The sequence below is a fragment of the Gigantopelta aegis genome, chromosome 4 (assembly GCF_016097555.1).
Source record: "Gigantopelta aegis isolate Gae_Host chromosome 4, Gae_host_genome, whole genome shotgun sequence".
Lineage (NCBI taxonomy): Eukaryota > Metazoa > Mollusca > Gastropoda > Neomphalida > Peltospiridae > Gigantopelta > Gigantopelta aegis.
The window spans coordinates 9,652,720-9,676,058 of NC_054702.1; the positions used below are offsets into that span (position 1 = coordinate 9,652,720).

At 36.5% G+C, this 23,339-nt stretch overlaps 1 protein-coding gene across 4 annotated transcripts in view; it reads right to left on the minus strand.

Annotated features, from left to right (window-relative positions):
* Nucleotides 1-23,339, minus strand: part of LOC121372635 (protein F37C4.5-like) — a 49,178-nt gene that overhangs the window by 20,220 nt on the left and 5,619 nt on the right. Inside the window, exons 2-6 of one of the 4 annotated variants that reach the window (XM_041499076.1) lie at nt 22,738-22,963; nt 21,813-22,015; nt 16,805-16,934; nt 15,874-16,025; nt 1,651-1,828 (exon numbers count right to left, since the gene is read on the minus strand). In XM_041499076.1, the coding sequence (XP_041355010.1) occupies nt 1,651-1,828; nt 15,874-16,025; nt 16,805-16,934; nt 21,813-22,015; nt 22,738-22,963 (889 nt within the window). Of the gene's footprint in view, nt 1-1,650; nt 1,829-7,446; nt 7,625-10,043; nt 10,213-10,280; nt 10,420-15,873; nt 16,026-16,804; nt 16,935-21,812; nt 22,016-22,737; nt 22,964-23,339 lie in introns of all 4 variants that reach the window. The other 3 variants (XM_041499075.1, XM_041499077.1, XM_041499078.1) reach the window with 3 other exon arrangements.

The window sequence follows — 23,339 nt, forward strand, 5'->3', positions numbered from 1 at the left end:
AACAGCACATGTGCACAGATAAAAATGTCAATTACATTTTCCATCACTACAGAGCTTATTCCAAAATTCAGTTAATTGGTTGTTGTTGTTGTTGATATTGTATTAAGTTTAAGCGATTTGCATGAAATAAGAACAGATTAGATCTAAAGTGACACCAAGACTTACATGATAACATAACCATCCAAATATTACTGTAATAAACAATAAGTACATTTTTATGCTTTGTAATATGATATGTTGGTAAAATGTGTTGTTGTTTTTTTGTTGGGTTTTTTTGTCACAGATTTATTTTATTAGTAGCTTACTAGCATTTAAAATATCCAAATTATAAACATGTGCATGCTTTGTCTTTAGGAGGACAGCCACTCCTGAGGAAATGTTATCCCCCCCCCCCCCCCCCAATTTATTTCATCCCTCTGGCACCCCAGACTAGTTTATATACCAAAGCACGCGCAGTTCTACCTTTATTCTCTTTGTACTGCATTATTTAGTTTTTTCACTTCTGAGACAATGCAAGTCAAGCTGCATACCTTGGCTGTTCTAGCATTTTATCTTCACCCCTGTATAAAAATGAGATTTAATATGTATAATTTAATGGTAATTTGTAAAGAAACATTTTTATTTATGCTGGATTTCTTTTTTCAAAAAGTGTTATTTGAGCTATGGGTTTAAAACTTTTTAACATGCTTTTATATGAATTTTAACTTTATTCATTATAAAGTTACGTGCCAATTCATCTGTTTCCTTTTGAAGTGAACGATCTATATACGATGAACACATGGTTATTATTCAACAAAGAACAGTTTTGAATTTGGCTGTACAGTTAAATTTGAATGTGAAAATTGGAGGGCTAGTTGAATTTGAGAAGGGCCAGTAAGATATGTCTTCAACTGGCCCTGCTGGTGATCATGGTTTTCATGTTAATTTTCAATCCTACTACATTTTTCCATTGGTAGATTTTTAAATGCATCATCCCACAGACAGGATAGCAAATACCATGGCCACTGATATACCAGTCATGGTGCGCTGACCAGGATGAGAAATAGCCCAATGGGCTCATGGACAAGGATTGATCCTAGACAAACTATGCATCAAGCGAGTGCTTTACCACTGGGCTACATCCTGCCCACAGCAAGAGAAAGAAGAATAAAAATTTAAGTGTTAGAAAATGTAGGCACATCATGCCCTACATTTATACAAGAGTGTGATGTTCAACGTAATTATTATCTGTAATTGACCACTGAACAGAAGTAGGCATATATTATTATTATACGAGCTTGTGTGTCGTACTGATTTCAAGAAGTGTCAGGGTTTTGTATTGCCCAAGTGAGAGCGAGGGTAATACCTGAATCCTGACACGAGTTTCATATTATTATTTTATGAATAACAAGGATCGTCTTTAAATGTTTCAACCACAACTTGAAGACGACGAAATGACGTCACTTCCCAAAATTACGTTATTACATTTGTGCTTCGTATGATTTTTATTAACTCTGTTATGTTGAACCATGTGGATAATAAATATTATGTCTGGTCTGTCCCATTCAATGTAATTCACACTAGCAAGAGGATGTTTACAAGTGAACACATCACAAACCAGGTGGAAGGTGGACAACAGGTACAACATCCAGGAAACAGAGTCACAAATACCTGTGAGGTAGCATGCGCAACCTCAGGTTCAAACTGAGGTTCATCATCCATCAATCCTGCAGATAGACTTGTGTTCAAACAATAATCATCTATACCACATGGTTGTAGATCATCATACATGTATGCATCATTATCCATAGTGCGATACTGTCTCATGGAAAAGGTTCTTGTTTTCTTCCTGTTGAATACAGAATAATTATAATAATAAACTATATGATGCAAAGTTATATTTCAGTATGAAATGTGGTCCTCAATACTGGCTTAGGAAGCAGGGGGAGGCAAGAGGGGCATGCATGTGCCCACCCACTTTTCTTGATCCAGTTGCAGCAGCGATGGTTTATATATATTTATATTTATATATATTTATATATATATATATATATATATATATATATATATACATACATACATACATACATACATACATACATACATACATATATATATATATGTATGTGAGTGCCCTCCCTTTTTGGCACCTTCCTACACCACTGCTCAATTGAGTGATGTTTATTGGCCAGTAGTCATTTGCAGGTTAGTAACCTCTACAGGCCAGCTGATTGTATAAGCAAGTCGATTTCTGCAGGCTGGCATATCTTTCATAGGCCAGTACAGCTTTGCAGGTTGGATGGTTGGTAGATCTTAGCATATATGTGTAGATCTTTATAGGTTGCAGTTCTTAATAAACCAGTAGACCAGCTAGTAGATCAAATTTGCATGTCACAGTCAGTAGATCTTTATAGGTTGGCAGTTCTTAATAAACCAGTAGACCAGCTAGTACATCAAATTTGCATGTCACAGCTAGTCTGTAGATCTTTATAGGCTCGATCTACATTGTGACCGATTTGGTCCAATATGTGACCTTTTTTTTCTTTCCATTTGGCAACTAAAACATTTCATACCATCTATATAAAAATACAAGTAGGCTCCATCTGGCTCCTGGATGAAAAAGTTAATATAGAGGGTTGCTAGTAGATCTTAATAAACCAGCTAGTAGATCTTTGCATGTCATAGTATGTAGATCTTAAAATAGGTTGGTAGATCTTTATGTCATAGTATATATATATATATATATATATATATATATATATATACTGACACACAATGAAAACGCAAAACAGATATTTTTCAATATTTTGTTGTGATTAATAAAAAATATATTTATTGGACTTAAAATAACAAATTATGAGAGGAAGCCATTGATTGGTACTTTTGTCTTGGTTTTAATCCTGGTTTTGTTCTCGTTACACATACATGTACAATAGCAGAAACACACACAAAATGGTGTGAAATGCATTCATTACATGCTCAATCATGCTGCATGCAATGCACGTGAAATGCCAGTATGTAAACACACAAAAGTCACGTAACGGTGTCATATTCCTCGTCACATTAAGAATGCCACGACTCAGAGAAGAACAAAGGGAGCGAGCGTCGGGCATGGTTCAAGGGGGGACTTCGCAAAGCCAAGTTGTTAGGACCTTCAGAGTCCATCCATCAACTATTGGACGACTTGTTGAACGTCATCAACAGACCGGGAGTGTCCGTGATCGACCTCGACCTGGTCAATGTCCCGTTACGACCCCATGCCAAGATCGGCAGAATCGACGACCCCACCTCTGTGACTGGTTCAGAACTGCGACGATGACAGCAAGCAACACGATAGGACGTCATCAAAGGCCTATCCATCCGATGACTCAGAACGGCTGGACTCAGATGCAGACGCTCGTACAACAGTAACATCATGACACCGCAACATCGTGCTGCGAGACTACAGTTTGCTCTCCAGAATGGTAATCATCCACCAGCCTTTTACCGGAGCATTGTTTTCTCAGATGAGTCCCGTTTCTCTGTCTCCTTTGCCGATGGAAAAGCATGTGTGTACAGGAGACTCCACGAATGGTACGCTGATGGATGTGTGAGGGAACGCGATCCGTTTGGCGGCGGTTGTCTGATGGTATGGGAGGGCAATCAACTGTGATTTCAGGAGTGTTCTCAGCATTGTCCACAATGCCCTTACAGCCCAGCGTTATGTTGACGTTATTCTAAGACCAGTTCTCCAGCCACTTTTGCACCGTCACCGAAGACCAGGAGGTCCCCTTCTGTTTCAACAAGATAATGCCCGTCCACATACTACAAGAATTACCCAGACATTCCTGCAATAAGCTGGTATCACCGTTATGAACTGGCCTGCCGTTTCACTGGATTTGAACCCAATTGAACACATGTGGGATGAGTTAGAATGTCGTGTACATCACCGCCAGCCACCACCGCGTAACGTCGTTGAGCTTGCACAGGCGTTGCAGGAGTAGTGGAGGAATATTCATGTGGCTTATTTGAGATGTTTGTGCCAATCCTTTCCCCGTCATCTTCACGCATGCTCACGGGTCAATGGTGGACACACCAGATACTGACCTTGATATGGGGGGGGGGGGGGGGGGGGGGGGGGGGGGGGGGGGTGTTGAACTTTTCGATTACGAATGCATCTCGATTACTGATGATAACTGGCCATGTTTCCATGTGAATGTATCTCATGAATACCAGTCATTAATGTCATATTACATTATCCATCAATTCATTAATAGTTTGTCGTTATTTGCAATGAAAAGTTGTTTTTGCATTTTCATTAAAAATAGGTTGGTAGACCTTTGCATGTCTGTTTATCTTAAAATAGGCTGGTAGATTTCTGCATGTCTGTAGATTTTAAAATAGGTTGGTGTGACTTAAAAAACCATATACATGTATCTGTAAATCTTTATAGGCTGGTAGGTCTGAATAACGCAGTAGATCTTAATTTGCATGTCTGTAGACCTTAATAAACCAGTAGATCTTTGCATATCTGTAGAGCTACCTGTAGCTATGATAGATACATGTATTTGCATTTCTAAACATCTTTAAAGTTTGGATCAATTTAACAGACAATTTAGTAGACATTTTAAGTTTATATAGACTGGTTAATTGATATCTTTGCATGTCTGCATATCTTTATAGGCTGGTATACCTTAACTGACCAGTAGATAATTAAAGGCTGGCCAATCCTTAAAGACGAGTAGATCTTATTTGCATGTCTGTAGGCCTTTGTAGGCTGGTATAGATCTTTCAAGGTCAGAAGATCTGTTCAAGCTTATAAATCCTTACATCCTTGAGTACCAGTAGATTTTTGCATGTCAGAGAGTAGATCTTTGCATGTCATAGAGTAGACCTTTGCATGTCAGAGAGTAGATCTTTGCATGTCAGAGAGTAGATCTTTGCATGTCAGAGAGTAGATCTTTATAGATCTCTGCAGGTATAAATCTAAGTGTCAATCTCTGCAAGCTGGTACTCTCTGCTAGCTGACCGGTATTTGATCTTTATAGATATCTGCAGGTGTAAATTTAAATGTAAATCTCTGCTGGCCAGTATATCTTTAAAGGCTAGTGGAACTTATCATGTCAGTAGATCTTTGCAAGCTAATAATTAATATATTTACTTGTATGCTAGTAAATCCTGGCAGTGGGGTTATATCTGTTTATATAAGGCTGGTAAATCTTTATCTGTCAGTTCATACACAAACTAACTAAGCAAGAGCAAAATTAATGTAGGCCTATCCTGTCTTCTACAACAGGTAAATTAAGAATATTATTAATAATACCACAGAGGCATATACTCAAACCAATATAGCAATCCAAAGGACGAGGATTTAATTTGTCAGTGGTAGATACATCCTGACCTACAAACATTCATAATAAAAGTAGCTCCCTGTATCTTCACTTGCTTCAAACAACAGGGGGTGAGAGGCATAACTTTAGGCACAGTGACACTAGCTACTGGACGACAAGATCACCATGGTTATTGTGAAAAGTAATATGTATACATCAACTTCCACTAGATGTATTGTCGACCACCATCAAACAAAGCTAGCAATAAACAGTACGGACAACATTCACCAGACAAGAAATGATGAATCAACAAACAGACGAAGAGAAAAACCAATGGGTGAACAGCCAGGATGAGAAATCAAGTTAATATCTGCAATCAGCCATTTGTCAGTTAAAATCTGCTACAGCAAGAGGATGGAAAATTAGAATCTTATCTCGGAACTACAAATTATTTCCAATGAACAGTAAACTAAGTACAATCCCTTCAATTTAGAAAATGTCCATGGCAAAAAAAAGAGAGAACAGCTGTGGAGAATAAAAAACTCCATGGAAATATCCATGGCACTGCATGCTGCAGGGGTTGAGTAAAACATGAATGCATATAATATCTTGCTCTGAACACACAGGCAAAAGGTAGGAGTATCAGTGTATTACATCAATGTCACATGCTGACTGACAATGATAGATATATCCTGCCTACACTTCCGCACATGCACCAAAGTACGAAACATCAGTATGGATGTCAGCTGTAAAAACTCAGAGATATGACAAAAAGGTCAATAAAAAGTAGTCGCAAGTTAAAGACAAACAGGTATTTGAAATAACTCAAAAACAATCATTACACCAGGAGGATGCCACATGTCAATAAAGTCAAGAATCGCACTTTGTTTTCTACAAAAATATTTGAACACAAACACCAACTACATTTTGATCAATTGTTTGCAGTTAAAACATAAATTACACACACAAGTATTGCTGTACTGAGAACAGTGAAATGAACTACAAAGATTCAGCATGTTTGTGAAGGAATGATAATGAGAATTGTAAACTTAATAAACGTGTCATAAAAATTCACCTATTAGTTACAGGGCTAGCCCTGGGTTCCTATTTTTGTTTGCCAAAAAATTCACCAATCTTTAATTTCTTGTGCCAATTTAAATATATATTCTCCAACTACATTTTGGCATTTCAGTCAAAAGATTTTGTTTTCAATCTTGTGCTTATGATAATAAAGTATATGCTAAAATGTACTTATTATTCAGTTTACATCTTGTATGACATTGTATTGGGGGAGGGGTCTGTTTTTAACTCATCTAATAGTGAAATGCTGCTGATATCTAGGGCGGGCCGTAACCCAGTAATAAAACATTCGTCTGATGCATGGTCGGTCTAGGATCGATCCCCGTGTATGCAATGAGCTATTTCTCGTTCAAGTTGGTGCATCACGACTGGTATATCAGAAGGCCATGGGATATGCTACTAATAAGAAAATGTAGTGGGTTTCCTCTCTAAGACTACATGTATATGTAAACATTACCATATGTTTGACATCTAATAGCCGATGTTTTTGTTGTCAGCTGCTCTATATAAAGATAAAAATTTAACATGTGCCACCCCACGAGATTGTGCTTCTTCCCCTCCAGATATCATTACTATGCCACATTATCTGATACGACAGAATGCTCGAAACATGATTAATAAAAAGTGAAAAATACTGTAGCTAGTAATCAAATATTCAATATCAACAATGAAACACATCTTAAATATGTCTTATTTGATTGTGTTTTCTAGCTTTTGATTAATAAAAATCTAGATTAAAAAACTTTCGCAAACTGTTTTGCAAAAATTATTTCACAAATTTGTATTATTTTTCACAATTGGCAACTTTGGTGAGCCCTGAAATACCAAGCCCATAATTTATGGAAATCTGTACATGGGTTACCAGGCAATTGTTTAGTGGCTGGGCTGGCTTTTGCACCTATAATTTTAAAAACAAGTGATGTGATTGAAGTCGATGTTACCAGTCAAATTGTTCGTAATTACTCAGCCTCCTGAACTTGTCATGGACAAGTGCTATGCTTCTTCTGATGCCTGTCCAAACTGGAGGAAAGTGGACAACAGGTATATGCAACAAGGAAAACACAACAGTGAGAAATACCTGTGAGGTAGCGTAAGAAACATCAGTTTGAACTTGATCTAGATCAGAACTACGCTCCAGTAAACACATCTCTCCTCCCCCACCATCAGCTAAACCTGTTGCTTCCAAATATACTCTATGGGACAGATCACCATCCAATGTGTGACCCCGTCTCATGGATCTGCCTCTAGCTTTGCCCCTGTTGAATACAACGAAAGAATGTTCATCAATCTGTCTGAATGACAACAATATTACCATATATAAAATAGTATCTTTGCACAATGCAGAGTCAAAGGGACAGTCTTCGCCATGAGCAAAATCAAGCTGAGCTGAAGATCACACTCCTCAAATGGTGCTAGGTCTTGGAGCTATGGAGTTTCAAATAAAATGATTCAATTTAATTCAATGATTAATTTATCACTCTCGTAAAACTTTGCAGGAAAGTGTGGATGGGCACGGGAGTTATCACTGCATAACCTTTCCTGGTGAAGACTGAAGGGATGTTTTGACAATGTCGTCGCTGCTACAATGAAGCAATCCTGGTGAAGACTGAAGGGATGTTTTGACAATGTCATCGCTGCTACAATGAAGCAATCCTGGTGAAGACTGAAGGGATGTTTTGACAATGTCGTCGCTGCTACAATGAAGCAATCCTGGTGAAGACTGAAGGGATGTTTTGACAATGTCGTCGCTGCTACAATGAAGCAATCCTGGTGAAGACTGAAGGGATGTTTTGACAAAGTCGTCGCTGCTACAATGAAGCAATCCTGGTGAAGACTGAAGGGACGTTTTGACAATGTCTTCACTGCTACAATGAAGCAATCCTGGTGAAGACTGAAGGGACGTTTTGACAATGTCATCACTGCTACAATGAAGCAATCCTGGTGAAGACTGAAGGGACGTTTTGACAATGTCATCACTGCTACAATGAAGCAATCTTAGTCAAAGAGATATTTTCACAAGGTTTTAATTGCCACCATGAAACATTACAGCTATTATGTACACAAACATTGATACTGCATGAGTGCAGATTAGCAGGACAATTTCCTGTTAATACAGAATGTACCATCAAATCATGAAAACACTCATTTTGATGCTGTCAAAATACACATAAATACCCATAATCCTCTTCAGGACACTTCACATGAATAGTAACTGTTAATGCTACATACAGTTTAGCTGCAAGTTTGAGATTTTAAAACTATGTATGTAAAAAATTAAACTTTGTTTAATGACACCTCTAGAGCACATTGATTTATTAACCATTGGCTATTGGATGTCAAACATTTGGTAATTTTGATATATAGTCTAAGAAAGGAATCCCGCTACATTTTTCCATTAGTAGCAAGGGATCTTTTATATGCACCATCTCAAAGACAGGATAGCACATACCACAGCCTTTGTGGTGCACTGGCTGGAGCGCCAAATAGCCCAATGGACCCACCGTCGGAGATCGATCAAAGACCGACCATGCATCAAGCGAAATCTTTACCACTGGGCTACGTCCCACCCATGTATGTAAGAATTTATAAAAGTATATTTAAAGAAACACATGGTTGTTCAAACCCCTTCTTTTCCATGAAAGTCTACAACTTTCTACGGTTGATCATGCATATTTATTGCCAACCAGACCACCACTCCTTTATTTCAGAGATATAAAAACTGCCAGCTGCATGTGCATCTCAATTAATGCATTAATAAACTCACTGACAGTATATAAAGACCTGCAATCCAAACTTCCAAGTCTTTTGTTGCAAAGACCGCTGCTTCCACATGTTATTTTGATTGTTAACCAAAAGGTTACTGTTCGTTACTGTGACTTTGTCATCAAACATTTCTGAGTAGAATTCCTGTTTGTGATATACGATGTAGAGTCTGCAGAGAATGAAGGGTTAGATTCTTTATTTAGTTTGGATGATTGCTGATCAGTCCATGTCGAAGATGAATCCTCGTTGTTTTTTTTCCTGAAAGTTTGATGCCCACACACCATTATAAATCTTGAGTCAACCCTGTCTTGCCTGTTACGAAAGTAATTAAAACCAAAAGTCTTTATCTAAAATCATCCACTTTAAAAAAACCCACAACACAAAGTTAAAATTTGACGTTTCGTCTGTATAATACAGACTTTTTCAAGAGTATGAGGAGAAACAGAAAACTCACAGGTATAAAAGGTGTAGTGTAACAAGTGTGCTTGACTAAAACTCAAGTATATAGTTAACCGGTTAATAAAACTACAGAGGTATCAGACCATAAGCTAAGATTAAAACAAAAGTCCAATCAAGCAGACAGTGGTTAAGAATGTAGTGAGATGCACACAAAAAATATGCCTCATAAAAAGCACACCCCAATCTGGTCTACTTATACAGAAGATGGAACATCACTATCACAATGTTAGTTAATTGAGAAAAAGATTCCCCACAAAAAGCATACTACTGTGCCCCATTTTATGAAGTGATCTTAAGTGCATTACAACCTAAGGATCTTAGCACTAAAATCACTTAGTAAAATAAAGCCCTGGTCTTTCATTCAACTTTGTGTATGATAAAACCAAAAGATAAAATGCCTATATATATATCTGTGGTAAGACTAAATAATATGCAATAAAAACAATAACCAACTTCTGTAACAGTAAACATCATCATTTGTTGCTCTATTTGTTTCAGTCTGGCAGGTGAGGAAGGTCCATATGTATTGCACATGTAGTCAAGCTCATAGTCTATAGTAGGGTCAGGTTTGGATGAGGCAAATTCATTAGAGCTACATGTTGCTTTACCTTTTTTCCAGTGTCTAAGTGGAACAAAGAAATAAAAGACTGTGGTAAGACTAAATAATATGCAATAAAAACAATAACCAACTTCTGTAACAGCAAAATCCATCATTTGTGGCTCTATTTCACTCAGTCTGACAGGTGAGGAAGAATCACATTCAGGTGGTGAACAGTATGCAGGGTTAAATCCACTAAAGCTACGTGTTGCTTTAGATCTTTTCCAAGGTCTAAGTGAAACAAAGAAATAAAAGACTTTGTACATGTACCTCAATACAGGTTACCAATACATGTAAACTATAGATCCTCTTCATAAAACTCCTCTGAGCATAAGTTAAATGGTCATCATTTTAAATGACTTTGTATAACCATTTTTTCAACATGGCCGATACAGAATTGTATGAAAGTTGGATCCAAAAAATTTAATGTTGACTAGAATACAGCCCAGAGAGTTTGAGATAAATGTTCATGGCCTTAAAGAAGTTTGTTTTGTTTAACGACACCACTAGAACACAGTGATGGCCTTAAAGATGGCTTGTGAACAAAACTTTGATGTAGGGTTAAATTTTGGGCTGCTCTTTCACCCCTATTTGTGCACCTAAAGATCAATATTAAAAAAGAGATTTGTTATTTGATGGGTACCATCTTCTCCTCCCTAGCTGTCACTTTTGAGTTTATATTTAGGCTAATAATATGTTTACTAATGTAGTTATATTAGTGTCATATTAATAATACAGTAAATGTAAGCACATCTATTTAACAATTAAGGTCTTAAAACAGGCTATGTCTGTTGACCGTTCATGGTAGATGACTGAATGACAACCTATTTTCATAATATTAAATCGGGTAGCACATACCATGACTGTTGGTACATTTGCTATGAAGTGCATTGATTGGAATGGGGTGAAAACACAAATGATTCACTGTGGCCAATTGATCCCATAACCCATCACCCATCAGAGAAATAAACAACCACTGAGCTATATACTTCCCGCAGGCTCTGGATATGCACATGCAGGTGCATGCAGTTAATTGTTGTTTAGACATCTTCAAAACCAAAAATACTTCAGATCCTAATAATACCACCACAGTCAACTACATGTAGACGCTAATAACTGCTGGAACTATGTCAAATATACTGATAACAGTTCAGGATAGAGAAGACTACAATGAAAAACCACAACTATACACTAATAACTGCTGGAACTGTGTTAAATATACTGATAACAGTTCAGGATAGAGAAGACTACAATGAAAAACCACAACTATACACTAATAACTGCTGGAACTGTTAAATATACTGAGAACAGTTCAGGATAGAGAAGACTACAATGAAAAACCACAACTATACACTAATAACTGCTGGAACTATGTCAAATATACTGATAACAGTTCAGGATAGAGAAGACTACAATGAAAAACCACAACTATACACTAATAACTGCTGGAACTATGTCAAATATACTGATAACAGTTCAGGATAGAGAAGACTACAATGAAAAACCACAACTATACACTAATAACTGCTGGAACTGTGTTAAATATACTGATAACAGTTCAGGATAGAGAAGACTACAATGAAAAACCACAACTATACACTAATAACTGCTGGAACTGTTAAATATACTGAGAACAGTTCAGGATAGAGAAGACTACAATGAAAAACCACAACTATATACACTAATAACTGCTGGAACTGTGTTAAATATACTGATAACAGTTCAGGATAGAGAAGACTACAATGAAACACCACAACTATACACTAATAACTGCTGGAACTGTTAAATATACTGAGAACAGTTCAGGATAGAGAAGACTACAATGAAAAACCACAACTATACACTAATAACTGCTGGAACTGTGTTAAATATACTGATAACAATTCAGGATAGAGAAGACTACAATGAAAAACCACAACTATATACACTAATAACTGCTGGAACTGTTAAATATACTGAGAACAGTTCAGGATAGAGAAGACTACAATGAAAAACCACAACTATATACACTAATAACTGCTGGAACTGTTAAATATACTGAGAACAGTTCAGGATAGAAAAGACTACAATGAAAAACCACAACTATATACACTAATAACTGCTGGAACTGTTAAATATACTGAGAACAGTTCAGGATAGAAAAGACTACAATGAAAAACCACAACTATATACACTAATACGGTAACTGCTGGAACTCTGTGAAATATACTGATAACAGTTCAGGGTAGAGAAGACTACAATGGAAAAACCACAACTATACACTAATAACTGCTGGAACTGTGTTAAATATACTGATAACAGTTCAGGATAAAGAAGACTACAATGAAAAACCACAACTATACACTAACTGTTGGAACTGTGTCAGTGGTGTAGCGTGAGCGGGGCCACCGAGGCGGTTGCCCATGGCACAAAATTGTGGACTGGTGGAAGGGACTCGGGGAGTGCTAACGGTCCACTGGTTAGGGGTTGCAATACTTGCCTTGCCCCGGGCGCTGGAAACCCACGCTACGCCACTGAACTGCGTGTTAAATATACTGATAACAGTTCAGGAAAGAGAAGACTATAATGAAAAACCAAAGTGGTCCAATTTCATACAGACCTTCGATGTGGAATAATCCATCTTTGGGGAAGGTACAGAATGGTCCAGGTGTGTGGCGGAGGAACTCCTGGCTTGTGGAGGAGACTTTAGCAACATGCCACCTGACGCCATTAATAACTGCCTACCTGGAGCTACTAGTGGGGAACTACAAGCAACAATTCAACAAGGAGAATATATCATTCTATAGACCAGAGAAATACTTACAACATAGGTCTGACAAATATCAAATCAATACAAGCTTATATATAAGCCAGGATCATAAATTTAGGCCACCTCTACCATTTGTTTTGTTTGGTTTGGATTTTTTATTTGGGGGGAGGTAGGGTGGGGATGTGTGTTACAAATGCCCATAGTGATTTTTAGCACAGCTGACAAAACTAGAGATAAAAATATATATCATTGCAGCACTCACTGCTATCTATGTGTAACTACCTATTACAGGATTCATATACCGTTTTTCAAAACTAATTTCCATACTTTTTCCATACCTTTTCCAAAATACATTAAACCATTTTCCAGACTTACAGCAAGCATATAAAATTGGAAACTCCCAATTAGCTTCTGAATATTAACGATTGTGTATAAAAGGAGATCATGTTCAGGCAACATTACAAAAGTTATTGAAATTTGATTGTTTTCCATATTTTTCCAAAACTTGCACACAAAATTGTGTTTTTTTCCTTACTTTTTCAAGACCTGGAAAATTAAAAATATAAATTCTATACTTTTTAAGGATTTCCAGACTGAGTACGAACCCTGCCATTATATAACTGTATGCCAAAGTAGCTCTATTTCTGTAGAATTGCTACAATTAAGGCTGCAGACAATAAAAAAAAGTTTACAAAATATTTATTGAAACTATTTGGGTAATTATAGTTGGAGAAAATAATGAGTTGATAGATAATACACTTCCTTTTTTTTTTATATAATAATTTCTTCAAGTTAATTAGGGCCTTGCATAACATTTTTTTCCCATACACAAATGTATAGTTATAAAATGCAATTTCTGTGGCATGTTTTTCAAGTAACATTTCCCATAAAGGCCAAGCTAACAATCTCACATAACTGTTCTCTTTAAAGGGTATGAAACCAACTTCGGTGGTGCAGTGGTTAAGCCATCAGACTACTGGCTGGTAGGTACAGGGTTCGCAGCCTGGTACCGGCTCCAACCCAGAGCAAGTTCTTAAGGGCTATTGGATATCAAACATTTGGTAATTCTGACACATAGTCATCAGAGAAAACCCTACACCCTCTAACAACTAACACACTGTCCTTGACCGACAGACCAGAATGCTGAGGTGTGCCCAGAACAGCATGCTTGAACCTTGAAAACAAGTTGAAATGAAATGAAATCAACATTCTGAATACATCCATGGCTCCTGGACTATATTTCATCTGTAAATCAACAAAACTCATCCAAAACTCATCCAAATAATCACAGGACATGTAATAAACAAACGGAGGGATTATAAATCCATTTACACCGTCAGTGTGAGAGGTAAGTCCTCAAACATTCACACAATTCCGGGACATTTCACACCATTACAAATATAGGATGTGTTATTTAAAAAACCCAGCAGGAGCCACTTTCACAAAGCATCATAAGTTACATCATGTGTTTGGCATCTATTTCACACAACAAATGACATAATTTTACGACAGGGACAATTTTCTTTTTTAAATATGGGTACTTCAAAATATATTTTTTGTACTGTTAAATAATTATCAGTAATATGCATTGTGGCTTATGTGCAAAACTAGGCTTAAAACGTTTTGTTAAATTGGGCCTACATGGTGAGTTTGAGTCACTGCTGCCACCATCCTAATCTACTTTTCATACTCTGAATTAAACACATCAGAGTAGATCTAGCCACCACCTTTTCTTAAATAGCCTCCTATACATATGTTCAAAGATAACAAACACCATGAAGGCTGCACTAATTTGGGTCCATATAAAGATCACCATCAAAATACATGTAACTGCGAATTACTAGATAAGTCATTAGACATGTATACCATGAAGTTGAAGAGGTTTTTTTTGTTTAAAGATATTACTAGAGCACATTGATTAATTAATCATCGGCTATTGGATATCAAACATTTGGTAATTCTGACACATAGTCATCAGAGAAAACCCTAATGCAGCAAGGGGTCTTTTATATGCACTTTCCCACAGACAGGAAAGCACATACCATAGCCTTTCACCATCAAATAACTGAGATATTAGGACTGTATAAACCTTAAATGAACAGTGTAAATGTACAATAGCTCAGTGGTTTAAAAATATCATTGTTTAAGGTCCAGCTGTTCCATCCCTGGCAAATTAGTGAAATTTGACACATTATATGACACATTCGTCAATGATTTTTTACTTCTTTAATAAGGTACCTGTGGTTTCAATTGCCATCCACAAAACTTACCTTTTCAGTCAATGTTTTGAATAAAGGGTAATATTCAACAACTTTGTGTAGGCTGTGCTTTTACCCTGTGACATGGCAACTTTGTTAAATTTTCAATGCTTTAAACTTTCTAAAAATCCTATTACAATGGCTAGCTCTGCCACTCGCCAAATGCGAATTTAAAACACAACTGGCAAATTTTATTTTAATTTGGAGAAGGAATTTCATGTAATGATTGATATTTTGGTGAAAATGTTGGTGGGTTTCTGAAATATTTAGCATTTAATAGATAATATGGCAAAACTTTCTACATATAAGCCAGAGCTAGCCTTGGTTATGTATGTTCCTTTAAACAGAAAAAAGAAGCAATATCAATATAAAATGAGATCCTTACAGTGAATCATTTTATGGGACCAAGTTAACTTTGCTCTGGACCAGATTAAAAAAATTATTTATAGGTTTTTTGTTCCTCCAATATAGGATATCTGATTTTAAAAATAGTTTTCAGCAACATTCATGCATAAATGCAAACCATGAACATAAGCAACAGGCACCACACAACATGGCTCAAGACATATTATTGTTCATTGGTATTTGCCATGACATTCAATGTAACAGATTGAAATTCACTTAGAATGTATTAATATGCCTTCTTTAAGATTCCAGTGAGGTGAAACGTCTACAAACCTTGCTGATGCATACTTGTACTTGACAGAAAGAAGCTGGACTGACAGCTCAGGCACGACTCCCCCCACACTTGGCGTGGCCGTTGACAGGAAGAGCTTGGCATCATTCCAGTCCTCGCCTGTAGACTGCTTGATCTGACCGTAATAGAAGATCTGAAAGAAATCCATGTTTTAGTGTTATTCAAGACTTCTTCACCAATCTGACTGTAATAGATCTGAAATAAATCCATGTTTTAGTGTTATTCAAGACTTCTTCATTGATCTGACCTTAATAGAAGATCTGAAAGAAATCCACGTTTTAGTGTTATTCAAGACTTCTTCACCGATCTGACTGTAATAAAAGATCTGAAATAAATCTATGTTTTAGTGTTATTCAAGACTTCTTCATTGATCTGACCTTAATAGAAGATCTGAAAGAAATCCATGTTTTAGTGTTATTCAAGACTTCTTCACCGATCTGACTGTAATAAAAGATCTGAAAGAAATCCATGTTTTAGTGTTATTCATGACTTCTTCACCGATCTGACTGTAATAGAAGATCTGAAAGAAATCCATGTTTTAATGTTATTCAAGACTTCTTCACCGAACTGACTGTAACAGAAGATCTGAAAGAAATCCATGTTTTAATGTTATTCAAGACTTCTTCACTGATCTGACCATAATTTCTACACAAATTAAATTATAAAATAAAAATATGTCATGGCAATTCATCAATAATAAGTTTCTTTCTGAATTAAATGTGTAACGCTTCACCATGTAAACAATTAGTGCTTCGTGAAAATTTAATGTTCTGTCACCAACCTGCACACAGAATGATGGTTCACGAAAAATATTGTGCCCTGCATGCTAGCCTCTGGAAAACCAAACACGAGTTGTAAGTCGTTCTTACAGTATGATAATAAAGACAATGTCCTGTGGTTGTAAAGATTTACCTTCATTGTTCCCTCAGCGGTGAACATGCGAATATCATAGCTTGGTATCCAGGCCGCTCTAGTGACCACATAGGAAACAGTCAGCAGTACCTTGGTCTTTTCTTCACACTCCAGAACAATAGTACACTCTCTGAAACAGCAGTAATCGTTATTAATTTAATCATTAATTTTGAGACCAATCTCAGCAGCATCTTACATGTGTATGGGCTGAAGCCTAGCATGAAGGTAAAGGAAGTCCACCTGCACAGAAAAACATTAAAAAAGTGCCATTGTTACTTTAAAAGTGCCCTATTATATTTCTGTGCCCTGATTTTTACTGCTTCCTAAATAACACAGACACAGCCTGATCACTAAAAGTATTATAAAACTGTATTGCACTGTCTAATAAAGGAAAGGAATGTTTCTTTAATGTTGGATTGATCTTACAATTAATGTATCATATGTAACTCATGCAAGCAAATATGTTTAGATCTACAAGTAGCTATTATCCTGTTCAATTATTTAGACCCAAAGTTTTTTGCAAATGTTACGTTTATTTCCTATTCGATATTTGTTTTCTTTGCATTTACATGAAAACAAACCCAAACCCCGACAGGTTTTATATACAAATCATCATATAAAATGCACGAAGTTGACTTAATTCCACTTTTTAAAAATCTCTGTGTCTTTTGAATGCACGTTATTTCGCCTATAAATAACTAAGGTCATTTGCATATCAAAACATTGGGATCTGAGGCTACATGAAGGCCATTATAGCTTGTTTCACTAAATCAAGGTTATCATTGTTTTGCAGTGTGTAACAGCATTGTCTAATCTTTCTGTTAAACATAGATGTAAACAAACAGAACATGTAACCCTTTCTTGTAGGTGCATTATATTTAATAAATTTAGCTAATGTATTATGTATTTTTATTTTATTATATCAATTATATATTAGCATACCATACCTAACCTAACACAACTGAGGTGTAGCACAGTAATAAAAACAAATCACCTCACACACTGCAGGAATGTGCTTTCCAAATTTATAAATAAATTTAATGCAGGGCCGGACCCAGAAGACCGGGGGGGGGGGGGGGGGGGGGGGGGGGAATAAAATGTCAAAGGCCACCAACATCAAATAATAATAAAAATGTTATTTAATTTGCCTCTAAATTGGGAAAACTCATACGGGTATATATATATATATATATATATATATATATATAATATATATATATATATATATATATATATATATATATATATATATATATATATAGTATTTAGGGTGGTGCTAGGGGCTGGGGTTTGGGGGTGGGGTGTTACATTTGTAATGCGAAAAACCAAAGGGCTATTGTTTGGACTTGTATGGGTTAAACCACTTTTTCATCCCGCAGACACAGCTCTGAATGTTCAAAATACGATAGCATTGCTTGGTCAATAACATCATTATTTCGATCTATGACTGCACGTGCTATTGTAGCAATGTGTAAACCACGTAAAATACAAGTTAGGTAGGGTATATAAATTCATTGAAAATGTATTAGTCGACATTCTTGTTATTGTTATTTGAGGAAAAATCTGGGTAAATCGAAAAACACTTCAGTTGATGTAAAATCATGTATTAAGAACGTTTTCGATTATTTTGAAGATGAATATCAGCGCGGTAGACCTAGGTATGCTTCTTATCGAATTGTCGATCGAGTTTCCGATGCACTTAAAGTTTCGGTTTCAACAGTAAAAAGAACTGTGAAAAATCTAAGCTCTACGAATCCAAGCACAGAAATCACTGTTAAAAAACGCGACCGAAAACTCATCGATTTATTTGATAAAGATGTTATTAGACGACAAGTATACAGATTTTATAGAGAGGTCGAATTACCTACATTACATAAGATTAACGTGGCTTTAAGGGAGGAATGTGTAATCAACATATCCATATCAACTTTACGAAGAACACTCCATGACCTCGATTTTAAATACCAACATATGTCTACAACCGGAAAAGTGATTTTTGAGGACGCCAATATATCAGACAGGAGACTGTCCTATCTCCATGAAATATCCAGTTTACGAGAACAGGGGTATTTAATAGTGTATCAAGATGAGACCTGGGTGAATGTCAACCACACAACATCCCACCACTGGACAGATATCCACCCGGGCACAAGTACCGCCAATCACCTGCCGAAATCAGACGCTGCTGATCGAGTTCCTAAACTCTGTTCGGTGACTGGGAAGGGAAAAAGACTTATTATTTGTCATGCTGGCTGTGATAAATATGGATTGATAGATGGCTGTGAATTGATCTTTGAGGCTAAAAAAACAGACGGAGACTATCCTGGTGAGATGAATCATGACAATTTCATCAAATGGTTTGAAGAACAACTTATGCCTTCTTTACCAGAACCTTCTGTTATCGTCATGGATAACGCAAGCTACCACAACAAATTAACTGAGATTACACAATGTCCTGCACTAAACGCTAAAAAGGAAGAAATTCAGTCGTGGCTACGAAACAAAAATATACCTTTTGAGAGTAACATGACAAAGCCAGTTCTTTATGAACTTGTGAAAAGTAACAAATGTGCAAAGCAATTTGTTACTGATGATATTGCTGAACGCCATGGGCACTTGTGTCTAAGACTGCTGCCAAGACATTCTGAACTCAATCCGATAGAACTGACCTGGAGTCAAGTCAAAGGGCACATACATGTGTAGCTCGTCATAATGATGGTAAAATGACCACGGTGCGGAGAGAACTTGTACATGCATTGAACTCTGTCACACCTACACACTTCTCTGACTCAGTTAAACATGTAATAAAGATCGAAGAAGATTTTAGAAAACAAAATAGTTTTATAAGAAATAAAATACCCCCTGTGATAGTCCCCCTTAACGAAGATAGTGATGAAGAAATGAGTTCGTCGACTGATTAAGTTATTTCTCCATACCCATCAGGAGTATTATTTAATGTATGCATGAACTCTTTAATACCAAAAACAATTTATTTCCATATCACTCACTATCAAACAACCTAACAACCTATAAACTAATTGACTAGAAATGCATATAGACTACACATACATACGAGAGAAATGTTTATTTACCTCCACCTCCACCAATCGCATGCATACCATATTCTTCTCTCTCTCTCCCTATAACCATATATTAAAATATGTTGAGTGCGTCATTACATAAATGACGTCTCTCTCTCTCGGATCCCAGTCGAGGCATGGGATTTTTAATCCAGATACCGACTCCAAACTCTGAGTGAGCGCTCCGCAAGGCTCAGTGGGTAGGTGTAAACCACTTGCACCGACCAGTGATCCATAACTGGTTCAACAAAGGCCATGGTTTGTGCTATCCTGCCTGTGGGAAGCGCAAATAAAAGATCCCTTGTTGCCTGTCGTAAAAGAGTAGCCTATGTGGCGACAGCGGGTTTCCTCTAAAAAAAAATCTGTGTGGTCTGACGCCATATAACCGTAAATAAAATGTGTTGAGTGCGTCGTTAAATAAAACACTTCTTTCTTTTTTTTGTCACTTGAACTCCCCACCTGAATCCGCGCCTGCTTCATGTTTACAGATATTTTCTTAAATATAGGTCATACTACGATTTGTGCGGAGAGGACGATAGAACCGAACATTAGTTTGACACAGAGATTTTTAAAAAGTGGAATAAGTCAACTTCGTGCATTTTATATGATGATTTGTATATAAAATCTGTCGGGGTTTGGGTTTGTTTTCATGTAAATGCAAAGAAAACAAATATCAAATAGGAAATAAACGTAACATTTGCAAAAAACTTTGGGTCTAAATAATTGAACAGGATAATAGTAGGTAAAATAGAAATTGACCTGCTAAAACCACAAAACAAATGCTGGTCATTAAATTTCTATATTGTAATTCAACAATGCTCTAAAATACATTTCAGAGGTATTAATGTTTTTCACACACTATCCCAAACCTTCTTCTCACCTAGCTGTGCTGTCTTATTTCCAGGAGGCCATATGGGGTTTTTTGCAGGACATATTTTTTGTACTTTCTATTTTTAAAAACATAACATCAGGCCATATTAAAAAAATTAATTCCTGTCTCCAGCCTTGAATTCATATAATATATACATGTTGTACAGTCACTGACCCTACGTTCTGAGGAACATATACCTTTTTCTGCTTTGTGTAAAATAAATTTGGAGCTACCATAAACTGATAACTTAAGCAAGAAGTTGTAAGTAATTAATATATAATTTAATTGTAAAAATATTTTAATTGTGAACATGTAATGTTACAAGTGTCCAATCTTTAACATGAGTAAAATTAAGGTGAGCTGAAGATTACTATCCTGAAATGGTACAAGGCAAGTATAATTAAATAAAATGTATTAACAAGCATTCTGGGAATAAGGTTAAAGCAATACATGTCCCCTACTAGCTGGGCCCAATAACTTTTTGTATCTCCTAAGTTCAAGGGCCATGACTCTGAAAATCCCTATGAAAGTCAAACTTGATATGTAACAGAATGAATGAATGAATATTTAATGACACTCCGGCATGTGATATGTAACAGAATGAATATTTAATGACACTCCAGCATGTGATATGTAACAGCTAATACATGATAAAGCTATATAAATTTCAGCTTAGTATCTTGAGGCTTTGCAGAAAAAAAAGTCCAGAATTTATTGTGGGACAGAGTCTAGCCAGTCTATAGAGTGAGAGAGAAAAACCTACCTCCCTACCAAAGAGCCATGATAAAACATATCACCTATACTCTGTCCCAGAGGGAAGACGTTTTTTCATACTATGAAATTTACTACACATTATTTATTTCGGAACAGACTGATTTGTAAACTACACATCAAAATTTTTATTTATTTGTTATTTCCAAAACACTTTTACATTTCTTCTTATGTCAAACCAAACTGAAATTATTTCCAAAAAAAACACATTTTTATAAAATAATGGGACGGACTATAGTAGTGGGACATCTCACATTGATCCTAACTAATTAAAAGACTTGGGTACCTAGATTCTTGTAGATTAGTCCTGGGTCCCCTCAGCTTGTTGAGGTTTTCATTAGCTGCCGTGATCTTGTCATTCAACACTGTCACCTGCCGTTCAATATCCAGCCGGTCGCTCGCCAGTGTGTTCCCCTGGTCCCCAATCAGCTGCAGAAACTCACCAACTCCTTTGAAAAATGATGAGTCTAAAACAGGCGGGGTAGCATTCTGTAAAACAAAAAAACTAAATTCTCATGACATCCCTATTTTATTGGTAGGAAAGAAAATGAACAAAATGTTCAATGCCATTTCAGTACATTTTAAAACTACAGCTATACATGTGTGGTGAATAACATGATTATCAAGAGAACATTTTGTTTTTAAAATTTTTGATTGGCAACAATTACATGCATGATTGATTTAAAAATTCAAATAAATTTAAACATTAACCGGTAAAATTCAATTAACATATTGTCAAAAATACTGTACCTACTATCCCAGCATGGATCCAGGGGTTATAGAAAAGAGGGTATGGTGGGGTGTAGCAATGGACATGGCAACAGGTGTTTGAACAACCTTTATGGAGAAGGCCTAGTAAATTGTATAACATGTGCCTAATCTATTAGTTTGTGTGGGGGGTGGGGGGGGGGGGGTGGTTATGTTTCAATCAAACAGCCTTTTATTATTATTTGTTTTACATCTACGAAAAAAAGGAGGGGTGTACGATGAGTGCCCCCTCCCCACTCCTACATGGATCCGTCAGGGAACATTTTGGTTTCAAAATCTTGATTAGTGATATTTCTAGTCAAATGAAAATTGATTAGCAACCACTGGTTAATGTTTTAAAATTGTGTAGCGATCTTTGAAACATGTGTAGTGAATTGCAATGCGATAGTGAACAGAATGTTCCCTGTCCGTGCCTGCTATCTTAAAGACAAAACCTAACTGACCTTAGTAGAGCCAACATTGGATGCAGTTTTGGCGAAGTTGTCTAGGACTTCCGTCTGCTTGCCGATGACCCCAAGTTTAGCGTCCAGTTCGTCTTTCTCCTTCTTGAGACTCTCTATCTTGTCAGTGAGCTCCTTCTCCTGGTGGGTGATCTCGGCCTCATCCTTGGGCAGGTATTTCATCTGATAGGACACCTCCGCAATCGTCGCAGACCCCTTCCCCTCCACTCTGTGGGGGGAAAAACAAAACATTCTTCTTATGTTGAACCACCACATATCTCCAATACTGTACTTTAACGGTACCCCAACACATCACTTCAATACTGTACTTTTAATAAATCCCCAACACATCACTTCAATACTGTACTTCAATAAACCTAAACCCCTTACATAGGAATCACTTTTAATACTGTGACTTTAATAAACCCCAACAAAATCACTTCAATGCATTGTTTTTTTTAATTTAACACATGAAGAAATTGTCATATGCTTTGTCAAATATGGATTAAACTTACTATCCATTAAAATTCCAAGATATTAGCTACGGAATTTTTTTTTGACCCTCCAAATACCCTCTGGCAAAAACCTATCCATTAAATAACAAT